General features: G+C 40.4%; 1 protein-coding gene across 2 annotated transcripts in view; it reads left to right on the forward strand.

The window, feature by feature from the left end:
- The window catches only part of slc2a9l2 (solute carrier family 2 member 9, like 2), a 255,738-nt gene that overhangs the window by 118,939 nt on the left and 119,716 nt on the right, over positions 1-17,083 (forward strand). For both annotated transcript variants that reach the window (XM_039014439.1, XM_039014447.1), the window contains 2 exons: positions 8,041-8,142; positions 12,385-12,460. In XM_039014439.1, the coding sequence (XP_038870367.1) occupies positions 8,041-8,142; positions 12,385-12,460 (178 nt within the window). The remainder of the gene's footprint in view (positions 1-8,040; positions 8,143-12,384; positions 12,461-17,083) is intronic.

The following is a 17,083-nucleotide window of genomic DNA, read 5'->3' on the forward strand; positions in this document are numbered from 1 at the left end:
TCATTACCTTTAAGCATCATCTGTCAGAGCAGCTTACCGATGGCTGCAGCTGTACACAGCCCATCTGTAAATAACCCATCCAACCAACTACCTACCTCATCCCATATCTGTTTTTGTTTTTCTGCTCTTTTGCACCCCAGAATCTCTACTTGCACATCCTCATCTGCACATCTATCACTCCAGTGTTAATTGCTAAATTGTAATTAATTTGCCACTATGGCCTATTTATTGCCTTACTTCCTTACTTCATTTGCACACACTGTATACAGATTTTTCTATTGTGTTATTGACTGTATGTTTGTTTATTCCATGTGTAACTGTTGTTGTTTTTGTCGCACTGCTTTGCTTTATCTTAGCCAGGTCGCAGTTGTAAATGAGAACTTGTTCTCAACTGGCCTACCTGGTTAAATAAAGGTTATTTTTTTATTTAAACAAATTAAAAAAATAAGTTCAATAGAGGTACCAGCCTCAAAAATCGGCAATTAACTTCACCTCAGATTACAGCCCAAATAAATGCTTATTGTTATTATTGGCACTGTAAATGTATGGATTATCCCATTGCTAATCCCCAAAATTGCCAAAAACTCCAGCCACCCTAGCCATAGACTGTTCACTCTGCTACCGTCCAGCAAACGGTACAGAAGCATCGGCTCTCAGACCAACAGGTATGAGACAGCTTCTACCCCAAGCCATAAGACTGCTAAATTGTTAATTCAAAGGTTACCCGGACTATCTGCACTGACCCTATCTTGCACTGACTGTATGCACACTCGCATGTGTATGTACAGTATTCACACTATGTACACACTCACTTACACACACACATTTACACTCATCAATTGCCGCTTCTGCTCTGTTCTTTACATTTCTTTATTATATATTCTGAAGCCTAGTCACTTTACCCTGCCTTCATGTACATATCTACCTCAAATACCTTGTATCGCTGCACATTGATCTGGTACTGGTACTCCCTTTATAGAGCTCCATTCTTGTGTATTTTATTCCTCTTGTGTTTTTATTATTTGTATAATTTTTTTTAACTGCATCGCTGGCGAAGGACTCGTAAGCAAGTATGTACCCGTTGTATTCGCTGCATGTGGCAAATACAATTTGATTTGATTTACAACGCTATGTTTTTGCAGTAATGTTGATCATAAAATATGGCAACATTGACAATTATAGTTTAGCAAACAGTCTGCGACTACCAGCATTTTATGTTGAAGCTAGAATCCTTAACTAAAACAATAACAAAGCGGTCATCCCGCCTGTGTTTTGGTTAAAAGCTGATGGATGGGCCTGGAGAAATGTAACAACTCTCAAGTTCATAGACAACTATGCATGCAAGGAAAGACCATATCAAAATTAGGGTTTTAACCTTGTTTTGATGCTATATAGTGTTTATTTACATCTACATTGTTCACGAAAATTTGAGTTAAACAAGCTTATATTTTGGGTTGTGATGGGTTACAACAGTTGGACTAAACAATGGGTATTTTTAATTAATGTATTAGTCCAAAAATTGATGTAGCGAATAAGAATTCTAGTTTATTCTATAAAGTCCAATCCCTTTATTGACTCATCGATGTGGCAACTTTTAATTAAGGACTGTTTCTAGACTTTGGTCACTTATTGGTCACTAGCAATACGGCTAGATTCTGGTGGAAACCAGTCTACTAAAGTGCTGACTGAGAAACATTTGAGTGCACACTATTCCAAGTTAAACAAGTGAAAAAAGTTTGTGCCTTCAGTGTTCATACCCCTTGACTTATTCCACATTTTGTTGTGTTACAGCCTGAATTCAAAATGGATTAAATAGATTTTTTTCTCACCAATCTACACACAATGCCCAATGTTTTTTGAATCTTTTGCAAATTTATTGACAATGAAATACAGAAATATAGCATTTGCATAAGTATTCACACCCTTGAGTCAATACTTTGTAAAAGCATCTTAGGCAGCAATTACAGCTGTGATTACAGCCCTAAAAATTGCCAAAGACTCCAGCCACCCTAGTCATAGACTGTTCTCTTTACTACCGCATGGCAAGCAGTACCAGAGCGCCAAGTCTAGGTCCAAAAGGCTTCTTAACAGCTTCTGCACCCAAGTATTAGACTCCTGAACAGCTAATCAAATGGCTACCCGGACTATTTGCAGTGTCCAGTCAGTGCTTGACTGAGGGACCTTACAGGTAATTATATGTGTGGGGTACAGAGATGAGGTAGTTATTTTTTTATCATGTTAAACACTATTATTGAGTGAATTCATGCAACTTATTGTGACTTGTTAAGCACATTTTTACTCCTGAATATATTTAGGCTTGCCATAACAAAATGGTAGAATACTTAATGGACATTTCAAGACAGTTCATATTTTCCTTAATTATTATTATATAATAATAAAAAACATTTAAAAACATAATTCCACTTCAACATTAATCGGCTTTTGTGTCTAGGCCAGTGACCAACAAATATGAATTGAATACATTTTAAATACAGGCTATAACACAACAAAATGTGGATAAGTTCAAGGGGTGTGAATAGTTTCTGAAGGCACTGTAGATAAAGTTTGTGCGTCGTGCAATACGTCCACTGCAACATAGCTTTGAGGAGAAGAAAATGATTCAAGACTGAACTTGTTTTGCGCATGCAAAAATAAGACAGGAAACCCTTTCATCTTGGTCTGTCAACCACTGCGAGGCTTTGTGAAGCGTCAGCCACACTCTTTTAATCTAAGATCAAAGCATTGTTCCTTTTTATAATTTTTCTTTTGAATTTAAACTTTAATTCTACACATACATTAATACTGCCAAAAATGTTTATCTCTGTGCTCTCCACAGTAGAGTGGGATAAGCTTGAGTGAGAGGATAGAAGAACCAACTCATTATTTACTGGACTGGACTGGACTTAGCGTTGAAGTGATGATATTTGTCTGCACACGCTCCATGCCCACTTCTGCATCATTGCTTGCATGTACTGGGGTTGAGAAAACCACTGCTGACTTTTTTGTTTCTAATTGGACTTGCAGGGTGTATGTTTGTGTGTCTCCGGATATTTTTATATCCTGATGCCGCTGTCCTAACCCAGCAGATCTGCAAAGGCCAGAAGGCAACGACAGTGAGTCATCAACCACTGTTGAGTAAGGCTGGAATACAGTCTTAACCTTATAAGTCCTGTATATGTTCTGGGATAGGATTGTTTATCAAATCAAATTTTATTTGTCACGTGCCGAATACAACAGGTGCAGTAGACCTTAGAGTGAAATGCTGACTTACAAGCTCTTTCCCAACGATGTGGAGTTCAATAAGAACATAAAAACACACGAGGTACGAGGTAGTTGAGGTAGGTATGTACATGTAGGCGGGGGTAAAGTGGTAACGTTACTCACTTCAACAAAGAAATGTCAAGTTCCATTCTCCTAGAGTAAAGAATGATAAATTGGTACGTATTCAAATTTCCATTTCTATTAGCACACTACAGGGCACGATTAACAACCCCAGTTACAGCAGAAAATATTGTAAATATTGAACTTTCAGCCTATTTAAAGCTTACATATGTTTGTTTTCATGAATAACCTAATTTCAAACACACACACTATTGTCATGCAGTGTGCCATCGCCCTTTTGCTGTTTGCCTTCGTTGCTGGGGAAACACCTTATGTCAGAGTGATGATGTCATGTAGAGTGTGTGCTGGCACATCAAATCAGGTTTAACGTCGCTCTGCGTGCCCTCCGGGGCCGGAAAAGGAAAACAAACTCAAACATCCACGAGTCATTCCCTGGATATGTGTTAATAATAAGTGACCTTCTATGAGGGCCTGGGCAGTTTGAACGGAGAGTGGTTTATTTTTAAAACCATTCTGCTAGGGCTAGGAGGTTATGCCAGTTGACACAGAGAAGACAGTTCAGTGTCTGCAAGTCCATGAAGCAGTTATGCATGTTAATGTACTTCACATCTCCTCCATAGGTTTTGATATTGGGAAATGTCGCTATGGCAACGTGGTAAAGAGATGTAATTATTAGAGGCCAGTAATTCTGTGTCCTCATGTGCCTCTACACTCTTATAAAAAAGGTTTATTCGGCCGTCCCTATAGGAGAACCCTTTTTGGTTCCAGGTAAAATTATTTTTGGTTCAGGTAGAACCATTTTGGGTTCCATGTAGAACCCTTTCCATAGAGGGTTCTACTTGGAACCAAAAGGGTTCTACCTGGAACCAACAAGGGTTCTTCGAAGGGTTCTCCTATGGGGACAGCCAAAAAACCTTTTTCTATGAGTGTAGTGTGGATGAATATTGCTCAGAAGTGTATAAAACCAACTTGAGACAGTGGGCCTTTTTCTACACAAGCACACACGTCCCCTTGAATGTCCAAGCGCCACGGTGCTGAGTTCTGTAACATAACCAATAGTGGCACACACACACACTCCTACCAATATGGCCTTGATAATGGCTAGTGGTCCATGTGCGGAGGCCTGAGTGCAGTGATGTGACCATCAGTGAGAAAAGTTCCAGGCCTTTAGGGACCAGGAGTGTGAAGTAATGTTTCTCAAGCCCTAGCACCAGATGGACTGGGATCACTAAGCCATTGCTGGTGCATGACCAAAACCCTGCTTTTCTACGAACCACACACAAACTCAGATTCCCATTTCAGGGCGTATGCACGCTCACACACAGAACTGACCACATTCGTCTACAAATACACATGCTCTCACGCGTGTTTGCACACAGACACAGAACACACCTCACTACTCCACACACAACACGTACACACCCCCAAGCATTTATACACAATCTGCTTTTCAACAAACACACGTGCTCACACATGAATATCCACTATTTCTCAATGCCATACTGTGTTTAACTGTGTTCGATCTTGCCTAGCCATCTTGTCTCAAGAGGAACACAATGGAAATACAGTTGAAGTCAGAAGTTTACATACACCTTAGCCAAATACATTTAAACTCAGTTTTTCACAATTCCTGACATTTAATCCTAGTTAAAATTCCTTGTCTTAGGTCAGTTAGGATCACCACTTTATTTTAAGAATGTGAAATGTCAGAATAATAGTAGAGAATGATTTCTGCTTTTATTTCTTTCATCTCATTCCCAGTGGATCAGAAGTTTACATACACTCAATTAGTATTTTGTAGCATTGCCTTTAAATTGTTTAACTTGGGTCAAACGTTTTGAGTAGCCTTCCACAAGCTTCCCACAATAAGTTGGGTGAATCTTGGCCCATTCCTCCTGACAGAGCTGGTGTAACGGAGTCAGGTTTGTAGGCCTCCTTGCTCGCACACACTTTTTCAGTTCTGCCCACAAATGTTCTATAGGATTGATGGACACTCCAATACCTTGACTTTGGCCATTTTGCCACAACTTTGGAAGTATGCTTGGGGTCATTGTCCATTTGGAAGACCCATTTGCGACCAAGCTTTAACTTCCTGACTGATGTCTTGAGATGTTGCTTCAATATATCCACATCATTTTTGTACCTCATGATGCCATCTATTGTGTGAAGTGCACCAGTCCCTCCTGTAGCAAAGCACCCCCACAACATGATGCTGCCACCCCCGTGCTTCACGGTTGGGATGGTGTTCTTTGGCTTGTAAGCCTCCCCTTTTTCCTCCAAACATAACGATGGTCATTATGGCCAAACAGTTATTTTTTTGTTTCATCAGACCAGAGGACATTTCTCCAAAAAGTACGATCTTTGTACTCATGTGCAGTTGCAATCCGTAGTCTGGCTTTTTTATGGCGGTTTTGTAGCAGTTGTTTCTTCCTTGCTGAGTGGACTTTCAGGTTAAGTCAATATAGGACTTGTTTTACTGTGGATATAGATACTTTTGTACCCGTTTTCTCCAGCATCTCACAAGGTCCTTTGCTGTTGTTCTGGGATTGATTTGCACTTTTCGCACCATCTCTAGGAGACAGAACGCGTCTTCTTCCTGAGCGGTATGAAGGCTGCGTGGTCCCATGGTGTTTATACTTGCGTACTATTGTTTGTACAGATGAACGTGGTACCTTCAGTCGTTTGGAAATTGCTCCGAAGGATGAAACAGACTTGTGGAGGTCTATTGTTCTGAGGTCTTGGCTAATTTATTTTGATTTTCCCATGATGTCAAGCAAAGAGGCACTGAGTTTGAAGGTAGGCCTTGAAATACATCCAAAGGTACACCTCCGATTGACTCAAATTATGTCAATTAGCCTATCAGCAGCTTCTAAAGCCATGATATCATTTTCTGGAACTTAGTGTATGTAAACTTCTGACCCACTGGAATTGTTATTCAGTGTAATAATCTGCCTGTAAACAATTGTTTGAAAAAGGACTTGTGTCTTGCACAAAGTAGATGTCCCAACCGACTTGCCAAAACTATAATTTGTGGAGTGGTTGAAAAATGAGTTATAATGACTCCAACCTAAGTGTTTGTAAACTTCTGACTTCAACTGTCCCAGACTTTATTGTGTGTTATCCTTGATGATTTTACTCAAGTGCATGTAATGGCTTTTTCAAGTTTTATGTGTGCTTGTTTTTCTAAATGGTTGAATTAATAAACTAAACTACTGAACAAAAATATAAACGCAACATGCAAAGTGTTGGATCCATGTTTCATGGGCTAAAATAAAATATCCCAGAAATGTTCCATATGCACAAAAAGCTAGTTTCTTATTTATTTTTTGTTTTCATCCCTGTTAGTAAGCATTTATCCTTTGCCAAGATAATCCATCCACCTGACAGGTGTTACATATCAAGAAGCTGATTAATCAGCATGCTCGTTACACAGGTGCACCTTGTAAATAAAAGGCCACTCTAAAATGTGCAGTTTTGCCACATAACACAATGCCGCTGACTTCAGGAATGTCCACTAGAGCTGTTGCCAGGCATAAGCTATGGACAACAAACACAATTGCATTTTATCGATGGCAATTTGAATGCACAGAGATACAGTGACGAGATCCTGAGGCCCATTGTTGTGCCATTCATCCGCCGCCATTACCTCATGTTTTTGCATGATAATGCACGGCCCCATGTCGCAAAGATCTGTACACATTTCCTGAAGCTCAAAATGTCCAAGTTCTTTCATGGACTGCATACTCACCAGGCATGTCACCCATTGAGCATGTTTTGGATGCTCTGGATCAACGTGTACGACAGCGTGTTTCAGTTCCCACTAATATCCAGCAACTTCGCGCAGCCATTGAAGAGGAGTGGGACAACATTCCACAGGCCACAGTCAACAGCCTGATCAATTCTATTCAAGGGGGATATGTTGCGCTGCATTAGTCAAATGGTGGTCACACCAGATACTGACTAGTTTTCTGATCCATGCCCCTACCTTTTTTTTTTAAAGGTATCTGTGACCAACAGGTGCATATCTGTATTCCCAGTCATGTGATATCCATAGATTAGGGCGTAATACATGTATTTCAATTGTCCTTGAACCGCCCGCTTCGGGCTTTCATTGTTTGCCTTATTTCAGCACTGACGATACTATCTCATCCACAGAACAAGACCACATTCTCTCGTCTCTCTCTTTCCACCCAGGGACCCCTGGGGTGTTGCTTTAAAGTAACCAGTGACCCTTGAACGACATTGCGGAATCCGACTGCATGGGATAGGTGGTGGTCGTGCTATGAATACTTTCATGCTCAGATGCTTGTCCCCCATATTGGGAATGGAAATATCCTGGGCTTTGGCTAAGCTTCTGGGAGAGGGTTTCGATCTCCGGTCGCAAACTCCGGTCTCAACCCCTAGAGTTTATTATCCCCTATACCACAACTATTACCACAGAACACAATATTAAACACACACACAATAACTGGTAGAAATATATTCACCGGAGAAAAAACCTGTCTATACTATGCCAGTACTAGAATGACAGTGGAAAGAAATTATGAAATAATGTCAATGCTAGGTTTTGTTTATTTAATTAGGACAGACGACAGTAATTTAAAAAAATATGTTTTGCAATTAGAATGAGCGTTCAATTGGACAAGTCCTGGTAGTTCCTCACTGTTCCAGTGTTTTCTTCCATTCTCTCTCCCCCAGGGACTTGTGATTGAGCGCATCGGCAGAAGACCCCTCCTCATCTTCGGCTTCAGCGCCATGGCCTTCTTCTTTGGCCTTCTCACTGTGTTCCTCAATTTCCAGGTCAGTGCAGCCTATCCACTGTGCAACACACACTCCTCTGAGTCATGTCTACATGTCAACCGCATCAGTGAACAGGTTGCTGTCTTTTATTAAGACTGGAATTCAATGAAGTTATGAATCCAGAGTGACATTGTTGTCCTTGGGCTGTTAAAATTCCCAAAGAAATGCAAAATGCCTGCTACAAGCCTTGATTCCTGACAGTTTCATAAATGCCCTGGAATATAACCTCTTGATATCATGCAATAGGCGTTTTTGGAACCAATATGGAGGTTCTAAAAACAATAACCAAGTAAATATTAAGAGTTTATTTCCAAGACGCCATATCTACCAATTTTTCACTTTTTTTTATCATCAGAAATGATTGCCTATGGGAACCTTCATTTGTGTACATATTACTGCTCTCAGATTTTTTTATGACTTTCTTTTGCAAAACACTATATAGTGCTTTCGGCAAGTATTCAGACCCCTTGACTTTTTAAACTTTTTGTTACGTTACAGCCTTATTCTAAAATATTGAATAAATGTTTTTCCTCATCAATTTACACACAATACCCTGTAATGACAAAGTAACAACAGGTTTTTAGAAATGTTTGCAAATGTATTATATATAATAAACAGAAATACCTTATTTACAGAAGACTTCAGACCCTTTGCTATGAGACTCGAAATTGAGCTTAGGTGCATCCTGTTTCGATTGATCATCCTTGAGATGTTTCTACAACTTGGAGTCCACCTGTGGTAAATTCAAGTGATTGGACGTGATTTGGAAAGACACACACCTGTCTATATAAGGTCCCACAATTGACAGTGTATGTCAGAGCAAAAACCAAGCCATGTGGTCGAAGGAATTGTCTGTAGAGCTCTGGGACAGGATTGTGTTGAGGCACAGATCTGGGGAAAGGTTCCAAAACATTTCTGCAGCATTGAAGGTCCCCAAGAACACAGTGGCCTACATCATTCTTAAATGGAAGAAGTTTGGAACCACCAAGACTCTTCCTAGAGCTGACCGCCCGGCCAAACTGAGCAATCAGGGGAGAAGGGCCTTGGTCAAGGTGACCAAGAACCCGATGGTCACTCTGACAGAGCTCTAGAGTTCCTCTGTGGAGATGGGAGAACTTTCCAGAAGGACAATCATCTCCACCAATCATGCCTTTTTGGTAGAGTGGCCAGACGGAAGCCACTCCTCAGTAAAAGGTACATGACAGCCCGCTTGGAGTTTGCCAAAAGGCAGCTAAAGACTCTCAGACCATGAGAAACAAGATCATTCTCTGTTCTGATGAAACCAAAATGTAACTCTTTGGCCTAAATGCCAAGGGTCACGTCTGGAGGAAACCTGGCACCATCCCTAAGGTGAAGCATGGTGGTGGCAGCATCACGCTGTAGGGATGTTATTCAGCGGCAGGGACTAGGAAACTAGTCAGGATCGAGGCAAATATGAACAGAGCAAAGTACAGAGAGATCCTTGATGAAAACCTGCTCAGGACCTCAGAATGGGGCGAAGGTTCACCTTCCAACAGGACAATGACCCTAAGCACACAGCCAAGACAACGAAGGAGTGGCATCGGGACAAGTCTCTGAATGTCCTTGAGTGGCCCGGCCAGAGCCCTGAATTCAGCCCGATCTAACATTTTTGGAGAGACCTGAAAATAGCTGTGCAGCAACGCTCCCCATCCAACCTGACAGAACTTGAGAGGATCTGCAGAGAAGAATGAGAGAAACTCCCCAAATACAGGTGTGCCAAGCTTGTAGCGTCATACCCAAGAAGACTTGAGGCTGTAATCGTTGCCAAAGGTGCTTCAACAAAGTACTGAGTAAAGGGTCTGAATACTTATGTCTATGATATTTCAGATAAAACTATTAATACATTTTAGAATAAGGCTTTAATGTAACAGAATGTGGAAAAAGTCTTGGTCTGAATACTTTAGTATTCCTAGGCTGGCGTGGTTACACGTGGTCAGCGTTTTTGAGGCCAGTTGGACGTACTGCCAAATTCTCTAAAACGATGTTGGAGGCGCCTTCTGGTATATAAATTAACATAAAATTATCTGAAAACAGCTCTGGTGGACAATTCCATCAATCAGCATGCCAATTACATGCTGCCACAAAACTTGAGACATCTGTGGCATTTTGTTGTGTGACAACTGCACATTTTTTAGTTGCCTTTTGTAATCCCCACTTCAAGGTGCAGCTGTGTAAAGATCATGCTGTTTGATCAGCTTCTTGATATGCCACACCTGTCAGGTGGATTGATTATCTTGGCAAAGGAGAAATGCTCACTAACAGGGATTTTAAACAAATTTGTGCTCAAAATGTGAAAGAAATATGCTTTTTGTGCGTATGAAAAAATTCTGGGATCTTTTATTTCAGCTCATGAACATGAGACCAACACTTTACATGTTGCATTTTATATTTTTGTCCAGTGGAGTTTAAAAAAGGGTTTGTTCTGGCCACATATTCTGAAGACTTGGGTTCCAGCCACCCTTACAAAAAAAACACATGTCAAATTTGCAGTTTCAGATGTGAAATAGCAGTTTTGACACGTTGAGCTTAAATGTCATATGTGAAACCTTGTTTTCATGTTCACATGTTAACACCACATTTTCACATGTGAGGAGAATAACATGTTTTCACCTCACATGTGATTTGTGGTTTCACTTGAAATTAGCAGCTTCAAATGTTAAATTTTCACATGTGAGAAACATATTTGCAGTGTCACATGTGAAAAAAGCTTGGGTGTGTGTGTCACGATCGTCATAATGATTGGACCAAGATGCAGCGTGGTATGTTTCCATCCCTTTTATTAGGGAGAGAACTCAAAGAACAAAAACAATAACGCGAACCAAACGAAACGTGAAGCTCAAAATAGTTATAACAGGCAACTACACATAGTCAAGATCCCACAAAGCACAATGGCTAGCTAAATATGATCCCCAATCAGAGATAACGATAAACAGCTGCCTCTGATTGGGAACCATACCAGGCCAACATAGAAATATAATTCACCTAGATAACCCACCCTTAATCAGACCCCGACCTAACCAACATAGAGAATAAAAAGCTCTCTATGGTCAGGGCGTGACAGTGTGAAGAACTTACAATTCCACATGTGAAAATCTATTTTGCAGTTTCACTTGGAAGAAAACTCCACATTTACTTCAATGTTTGCAAACAAATGAAATGTAAACTAACACTGTATATCCTAAAAACATGGTTAAAACAATAGTCTATGGATTTGAGTGGTTGCATTTCTCCAGCCCCATCCCTCAGCTTTTTACCAAAACTGTGGTGGGGTGAACACGTGGTTCATGTTTTAATTAAGTTTTGCCACTTTAAACACCTTTAAAAGATTAACAGTGTTATTATATGGTGCAATCCTCTAGTTAGTTACTTTTGTGTCAATAATATCAATCAAAACTTCAAGAACAACATTTTTGTTGTATTGCAAACAAAAATAATACAATTGAAAGCATAATATTAACCCAAAAGTATTGATAGCAAAACAAAATATTGCAAGGAAATCGTTTATGCAAAAAAAAAATTCAATTAATAATTGGTTATGATAAATGCCTCCCTCTTTCTTGCAATTTTACCTCTTTGGTTATCTTACCCTGGGCATTGCTGTCGCGGCCTTTTTTCCAGTTGGAAGTATTTCCACATTCATTCCGGCACGATAGCATGCGTTCCACTGCTGGCATCTGAAGCTAAGCAGGGTTAGTCCTGATTGGTCCCTGGATGGGAGACCAGATGTAGCTGGAAGTGGTGAAAAATAAACGTGTAGGAAAAGGTTTTAAAACATTTGAAAACTGTACTTTTGAAACTTCACACGTCTGAAAACCATGTGTCTGACTCGTGAGAAAAATAGTCAGAACTTTTTTTTGTAAGGGCGTGCCAACAGTGCATAACTACACAGCATCACTTTCACTCACAACAAGTATCTATTCAAATTTTACATTCATCAACCAGCTGTGTTTATTCAACAGTCAGTCATGTCATCCACATTGAGTGTCTTTTGTTTGAGTCCTGCCACGTGATCGAACGCCTGGTTTGAGACGCAATACTGCAGCTAGTCTCACTAACCCCAACATTGGAATACACCAAAATGAACAAACAGAGCAAAACTTTACTCTGAACATTAGAACTTTGAAATGGGTGCACTGTTTATAGATATACAACTGAAATACTTATTCTAAATGAAGTGTACAGACTCTGGAGAAATAATGCTGCTCCCTTTCTCTCTTACAGGACCAATATTCATGGATGCCCTATCTCAGTTTCACCTGTATATTGGCTGTAATTGCCTCCTTCTGCTCCGGTCCAGGTAAAGCTACAGATTTGGGTTCTCTCTCTCTCTCTCTCTCTCTCTCTCTTTCGTGTTGCGATAGAAGTTGAATTGAAGTACTGTATGTGCAAGCTTGCTGGGTATAGTTTTAGATTAGCATCATGTATGAAGTGAGACAATGATTAGGAAATGCTGACATATTTTCACACCCTCTGACCATTCGGACCTAGCGTTTATCGGAAATCAAACCTAATTGCCATAGTTACTACTCTTGGAAGGCGTTCCAGTGTACTTAAACATATTGGATGAGTAAGACCGCCACTGTGCCAGTGAGAAGAGTCACCATGGCAGGTGCTGCAATAGATTAGCACATCAATTAGCAGGCAACCCTTGGCGTTGCTGTTGTTTTTAGCGCATGTAATGCATATGGTATCAGGTGTGCTCAACGGAGATGCACGATTGAAGGTGTGTGCAAAGTTTCAAAGGTAGCCTGTTACCGAGCATTTACATACCATTTGAATAGCAACACCCGCTGGGATGCTTGATCCACGAGCCCACTCCCTTTCATCCGCCCCGGAATGGCGAGTAAACCTGGAGCAGCGGGAACCGATCTGGGAATCACCTTACCACCCACCTGCAGTGACTTCAACGTAATTGGTTCTGATATGATTTATGGCATAGCACATCAAATAAGCTCCTCCCATACGGAAAAGTAATACATGCCAAAATATGTGTATTGCTTATGTTTTATATGGGCATATGGCATATTCATATGGTGTATATGTATCCACACACATAGTACATATAAGTACATACACACTGAGTGTAGAAAACATTAGGAACACCTACTCTTTCCATGACATAAACTGACCAGGTGAAAGCTATGATTCCTTATTGATGTCACCTCTTAAATTTGCTTCAATCAGTGTAGATGAAGGGGAGGAGACAGGTTAAAGAAGGATTTTTAAGCCTTGAGATAATTGAGACATGGATTGTGTATGTGTGCCATTCAGAGGGTGAATGGGCAAGACAAGATTTAAGTGCCTTTTGAAAGGGGAACTGCAAGACTGCTGGGTTTTTCACGCTCAACAGTTTCCCGTGTGTATCAAGAATGGTCCACCACCCAAAGGACATCCAGCCATTGGCAGGACAGTGGTCGAAAACGGGTCATTGATGAAAGAAGACAAAGGAGGCTGACACGAATTGTGCAGAGCAACAGACGGGCTACACTTACAGTAGTCAACTGACAGTCCAAGTACAACATTGGTGCCCATAAAAGAAAACACAACTCGTTGTGCCTTGACACAAACAAGGTCAAAAGAAACTGCTTGCAGTGGGCTAAAGAACAAAGACACTGGACACTGGAGAATTGGAAAAACATTGCCTGGTTCCTGCTATTTCACGCTGTTGGGAGGACTAGGGTATGGAGAAAACCACATGAGTACATGCATCCATCATGCCACGTGTCAATATTGCAGGCTGGTGGTGGCAGTGGGATGGTGTCGGTTGTGTTTTCATGGCCCACATTGGGCCCCTTGATAAAAGTGGAGCAAAGCTAAAATGCCACAGCATATCCGAACATCATTGCCGATCACGTTTGTCAGCAGTGTTTCCATCGGCAAATATATTTTTTCAGCAGTATAATGCCCCATGCCAAGGATTATCCAGGAATGGTTCCATGAACATGACAGTGAATTCAGCTTACTGCAGTGGTCTGCCCAGTCACCAGATCTCAATCCAATTGAGTATCTGTTGGATAAGATGGAACGAGCTATTCGGAGCAGAAATCCACTACGGGCCAACTTGACACAACTGTGGGAGGCATTGGCGTCAACATGGCCAGCATCCTTGTGGAATGCTTTCGACACCTTGTAGAGTCCATGCCCGATGAATTGAGGATGTTCTGAGGTAAAAAAAAAGAGGGTGCAACTCAGTATTTTGTACACTGTGTACGTCACATATGTTGAAATATACAAGAATTGGTTGTTTTCCTATATGTGACATATTTCTGCCTTATATACATACAGTATATATGTGCATATATTTATAATGTGTGTGACACGTAGTATTAAAATGTTTATTATATATACAGTACCAGTCAAAGGTTTGAACACACCTACTCATTCAAGGGTTTTTCTTTATTTTTACTATTAAAAATGCGGAGCTATACAGAGCCCTCTGTTATCGTTACAACATTTGGAAGGTGCACGGCTTCACCGAACGGAGCTCGATTTGACCTCCGCAAGCCTCTGGACCACATTGCCGGAACAAGCATAAATCGGCTATTATATGAAAAATGAAAACTGCAAACAGAGCTCGTGCAGTTACGTGTTACGGTGACTGCATTGCCACCACACTGGCATAGCCGCAGGAAGTTGGGGTTCTCCAAAAATATTATTATTTGAAAAATATATAATTTGTGGGTCTTTACTAGTCCTGTATTAGTGGACCGATATAGCCGTCTGTAGAAGGGGATTATGCATTTTTTTGCATCGCAAGATAGTTCTCAATTAAACATGTTGTGAGCTACACATTTTTTCTAGCTTTCAAATAGGCACATTCTTCTCTCCTCTCCCCTGCAACTCTTCCCGGGTCCTTAGTGTAAAAGAGAAAGTACTATATTCTGTCAATAAACCTAGGAAAATAATGGTTAATAAACAACTCCAAGGGCGGCCCTAAAAAAATTGTTTTCTCCGTTTTTGTTCTTCTTTTCACTCTCAAAATTACAATTGGTCATAGTGAATTGTTTTTATTGGATGTTCTGAGTCCATGTCAATGCTTAAATCAGTTCAGAAGACAATATTTTGGGGGTCTGGAAGATAACAAACAAATGTAGACTTTGTTTTGGTGTAAATATCCTTTAATTGTGCATCTAGCGAGGTGAGGAATGTACTGGTAAAGCAGTGGTTCTGTACTGCTGCTGCTCATTTCATGGTAAAGTTTGCAAATAACAAATAGTAAATACAAATTATATACTTACTTATGATATACTTCTGCCAGGTAAGCCTACTTTGCAGTTAACATTTCATTGAGAAGGTTTTGGGGAAAGTATTTCCGTCAACCCACAAGATGGTTATCACATCTATCAACTGGCAGTGATAGACAAATGCACGCACCACACAGACAGACAGGGGCAATATTGCTGGAAATATATTGGCAGATAGTGTTATGTTTGGCTTTTTAAGCCAATAATGGCTAACCAGGGGTGGGATAATGTAAATGTTGCGTTAATTAGGGGAGCTGTGTCTGATACTTGTGAGTTTTGTTTATGATAGTTTGTTGTGGAAAACATGAAAAATTGCATGTACTTTCTGAATTGATTGGCGAGCTACTCATATGTGGGCTGTGAGCTACTGGTAGCTTTTCGATTGACCTGTTGGAGACCCCTGCTCTAACCACTCTGACATAAATGCAAATGCAATCGAAAATCACATGGAACACTTATCATCAAAACAGTATCATGCTTTTAAAACTTGCCTTACTGCGATTGATCAATTTGAAGAAAGAAATTCAACAACAGGTTTAAACTAAGTATGGTCGTTGTGGATGTTGTTTCAAAGCCGAACACAATGAAATGGACAGCAATTAATTCAAAACACCCATGGAGAGCCCATGGATTACAGAGTTTGGGTGAATTTATCTGTCATGCAACGAGAGGCTGCAGGCTCCTCAAACAGTGGTTGATGCATGGAGTGCAAACTGGCAGAAAGCTGCCTCCATGTGCATAGCATACGGACGACATGTCCTTTTTCCCCTGCCTATTATAATGGGCCATTCTAAATCGAAACAAATTTGACATATTAGTAAATACAAGATTAAATTGAGAATAGTGTAATGGATGAAAATATGTAGGGCCAGCTCCAGGCATAAGCAATATAAGCGGTCACTTAGGGCCCTGCCGCTAGGGGGGAGCTCAGTTGTGGTCTCAACTTACTGTTGAGAGTTAGAATAGTAGAATACACAAGGTGTAAGTTTGAAATCTGGTTGCGCATCAGCAGTTATCTTGTTTTGTTAGTCACTGACAGTCACTCAATTAGCAAAGTCAGCTAACAATTTTAAGATTGGTAAGTTAGTCTAGCCAGTTATCTAAACTTAGAATCATGGCTGAATACTGACTGGGCACATAGTGCACGTGCCCAGGGGCCCTGACTTCCAGGGGGCATAATGTGTAGAATTGCAGGAAATTTGTTTTAAAACTGAAGAAAAATTCTCTACATCCCATGGCAAAATGGGTAGAATTGCAGGATATTAGCTTTAAAACTGCAAAATAAATTCTCTGCCCCATGGCAAAATTTGTAGAAAATCTCACTTAGGGCCCCCAAAAGGCTTACTGAGAGAACAGCCTGAGGCAAGGAACAGTGTTTAAGCTTTTTTTTGACACTTTCTGAAATCATCAATAGCCTGTAGTCGCATCATCAAATCAAATGTTATTTGTCGCATGCGCCGAATAAAACAAGTGTAGACCTTACCGTGTAATGCTTGCTTACTTACAAGCCCTTAACCAACAGTGCAGATCAAGAAGAGTTAAGAACATATTTACCAAATAAACTAAAGTAAAAAAATATATAAAAAGTAACACAATAACGAGGCGATATACAGGGTGTACCGGTACCGTGTCAGTGTGCGGGGGTACAGGTTAGAGGTAATTTGTACATGTAGTTA

The sequence above is a fragment of the Salvelinus namaycush genome, chromosome 2 (assembly GCF_016432855.1).
Source record: "Salvelinus namaycush isolate Seneca chromosome 2, SaNama_1.0, whole genome shotgun sequence".
Classification (NCBI taxonomy): Eukaryota; Metazoa; Chordata; class Actinopteri; order Salmoniformes; family Salmonidae; genus Salvelinus; species Salvelinus namaycush.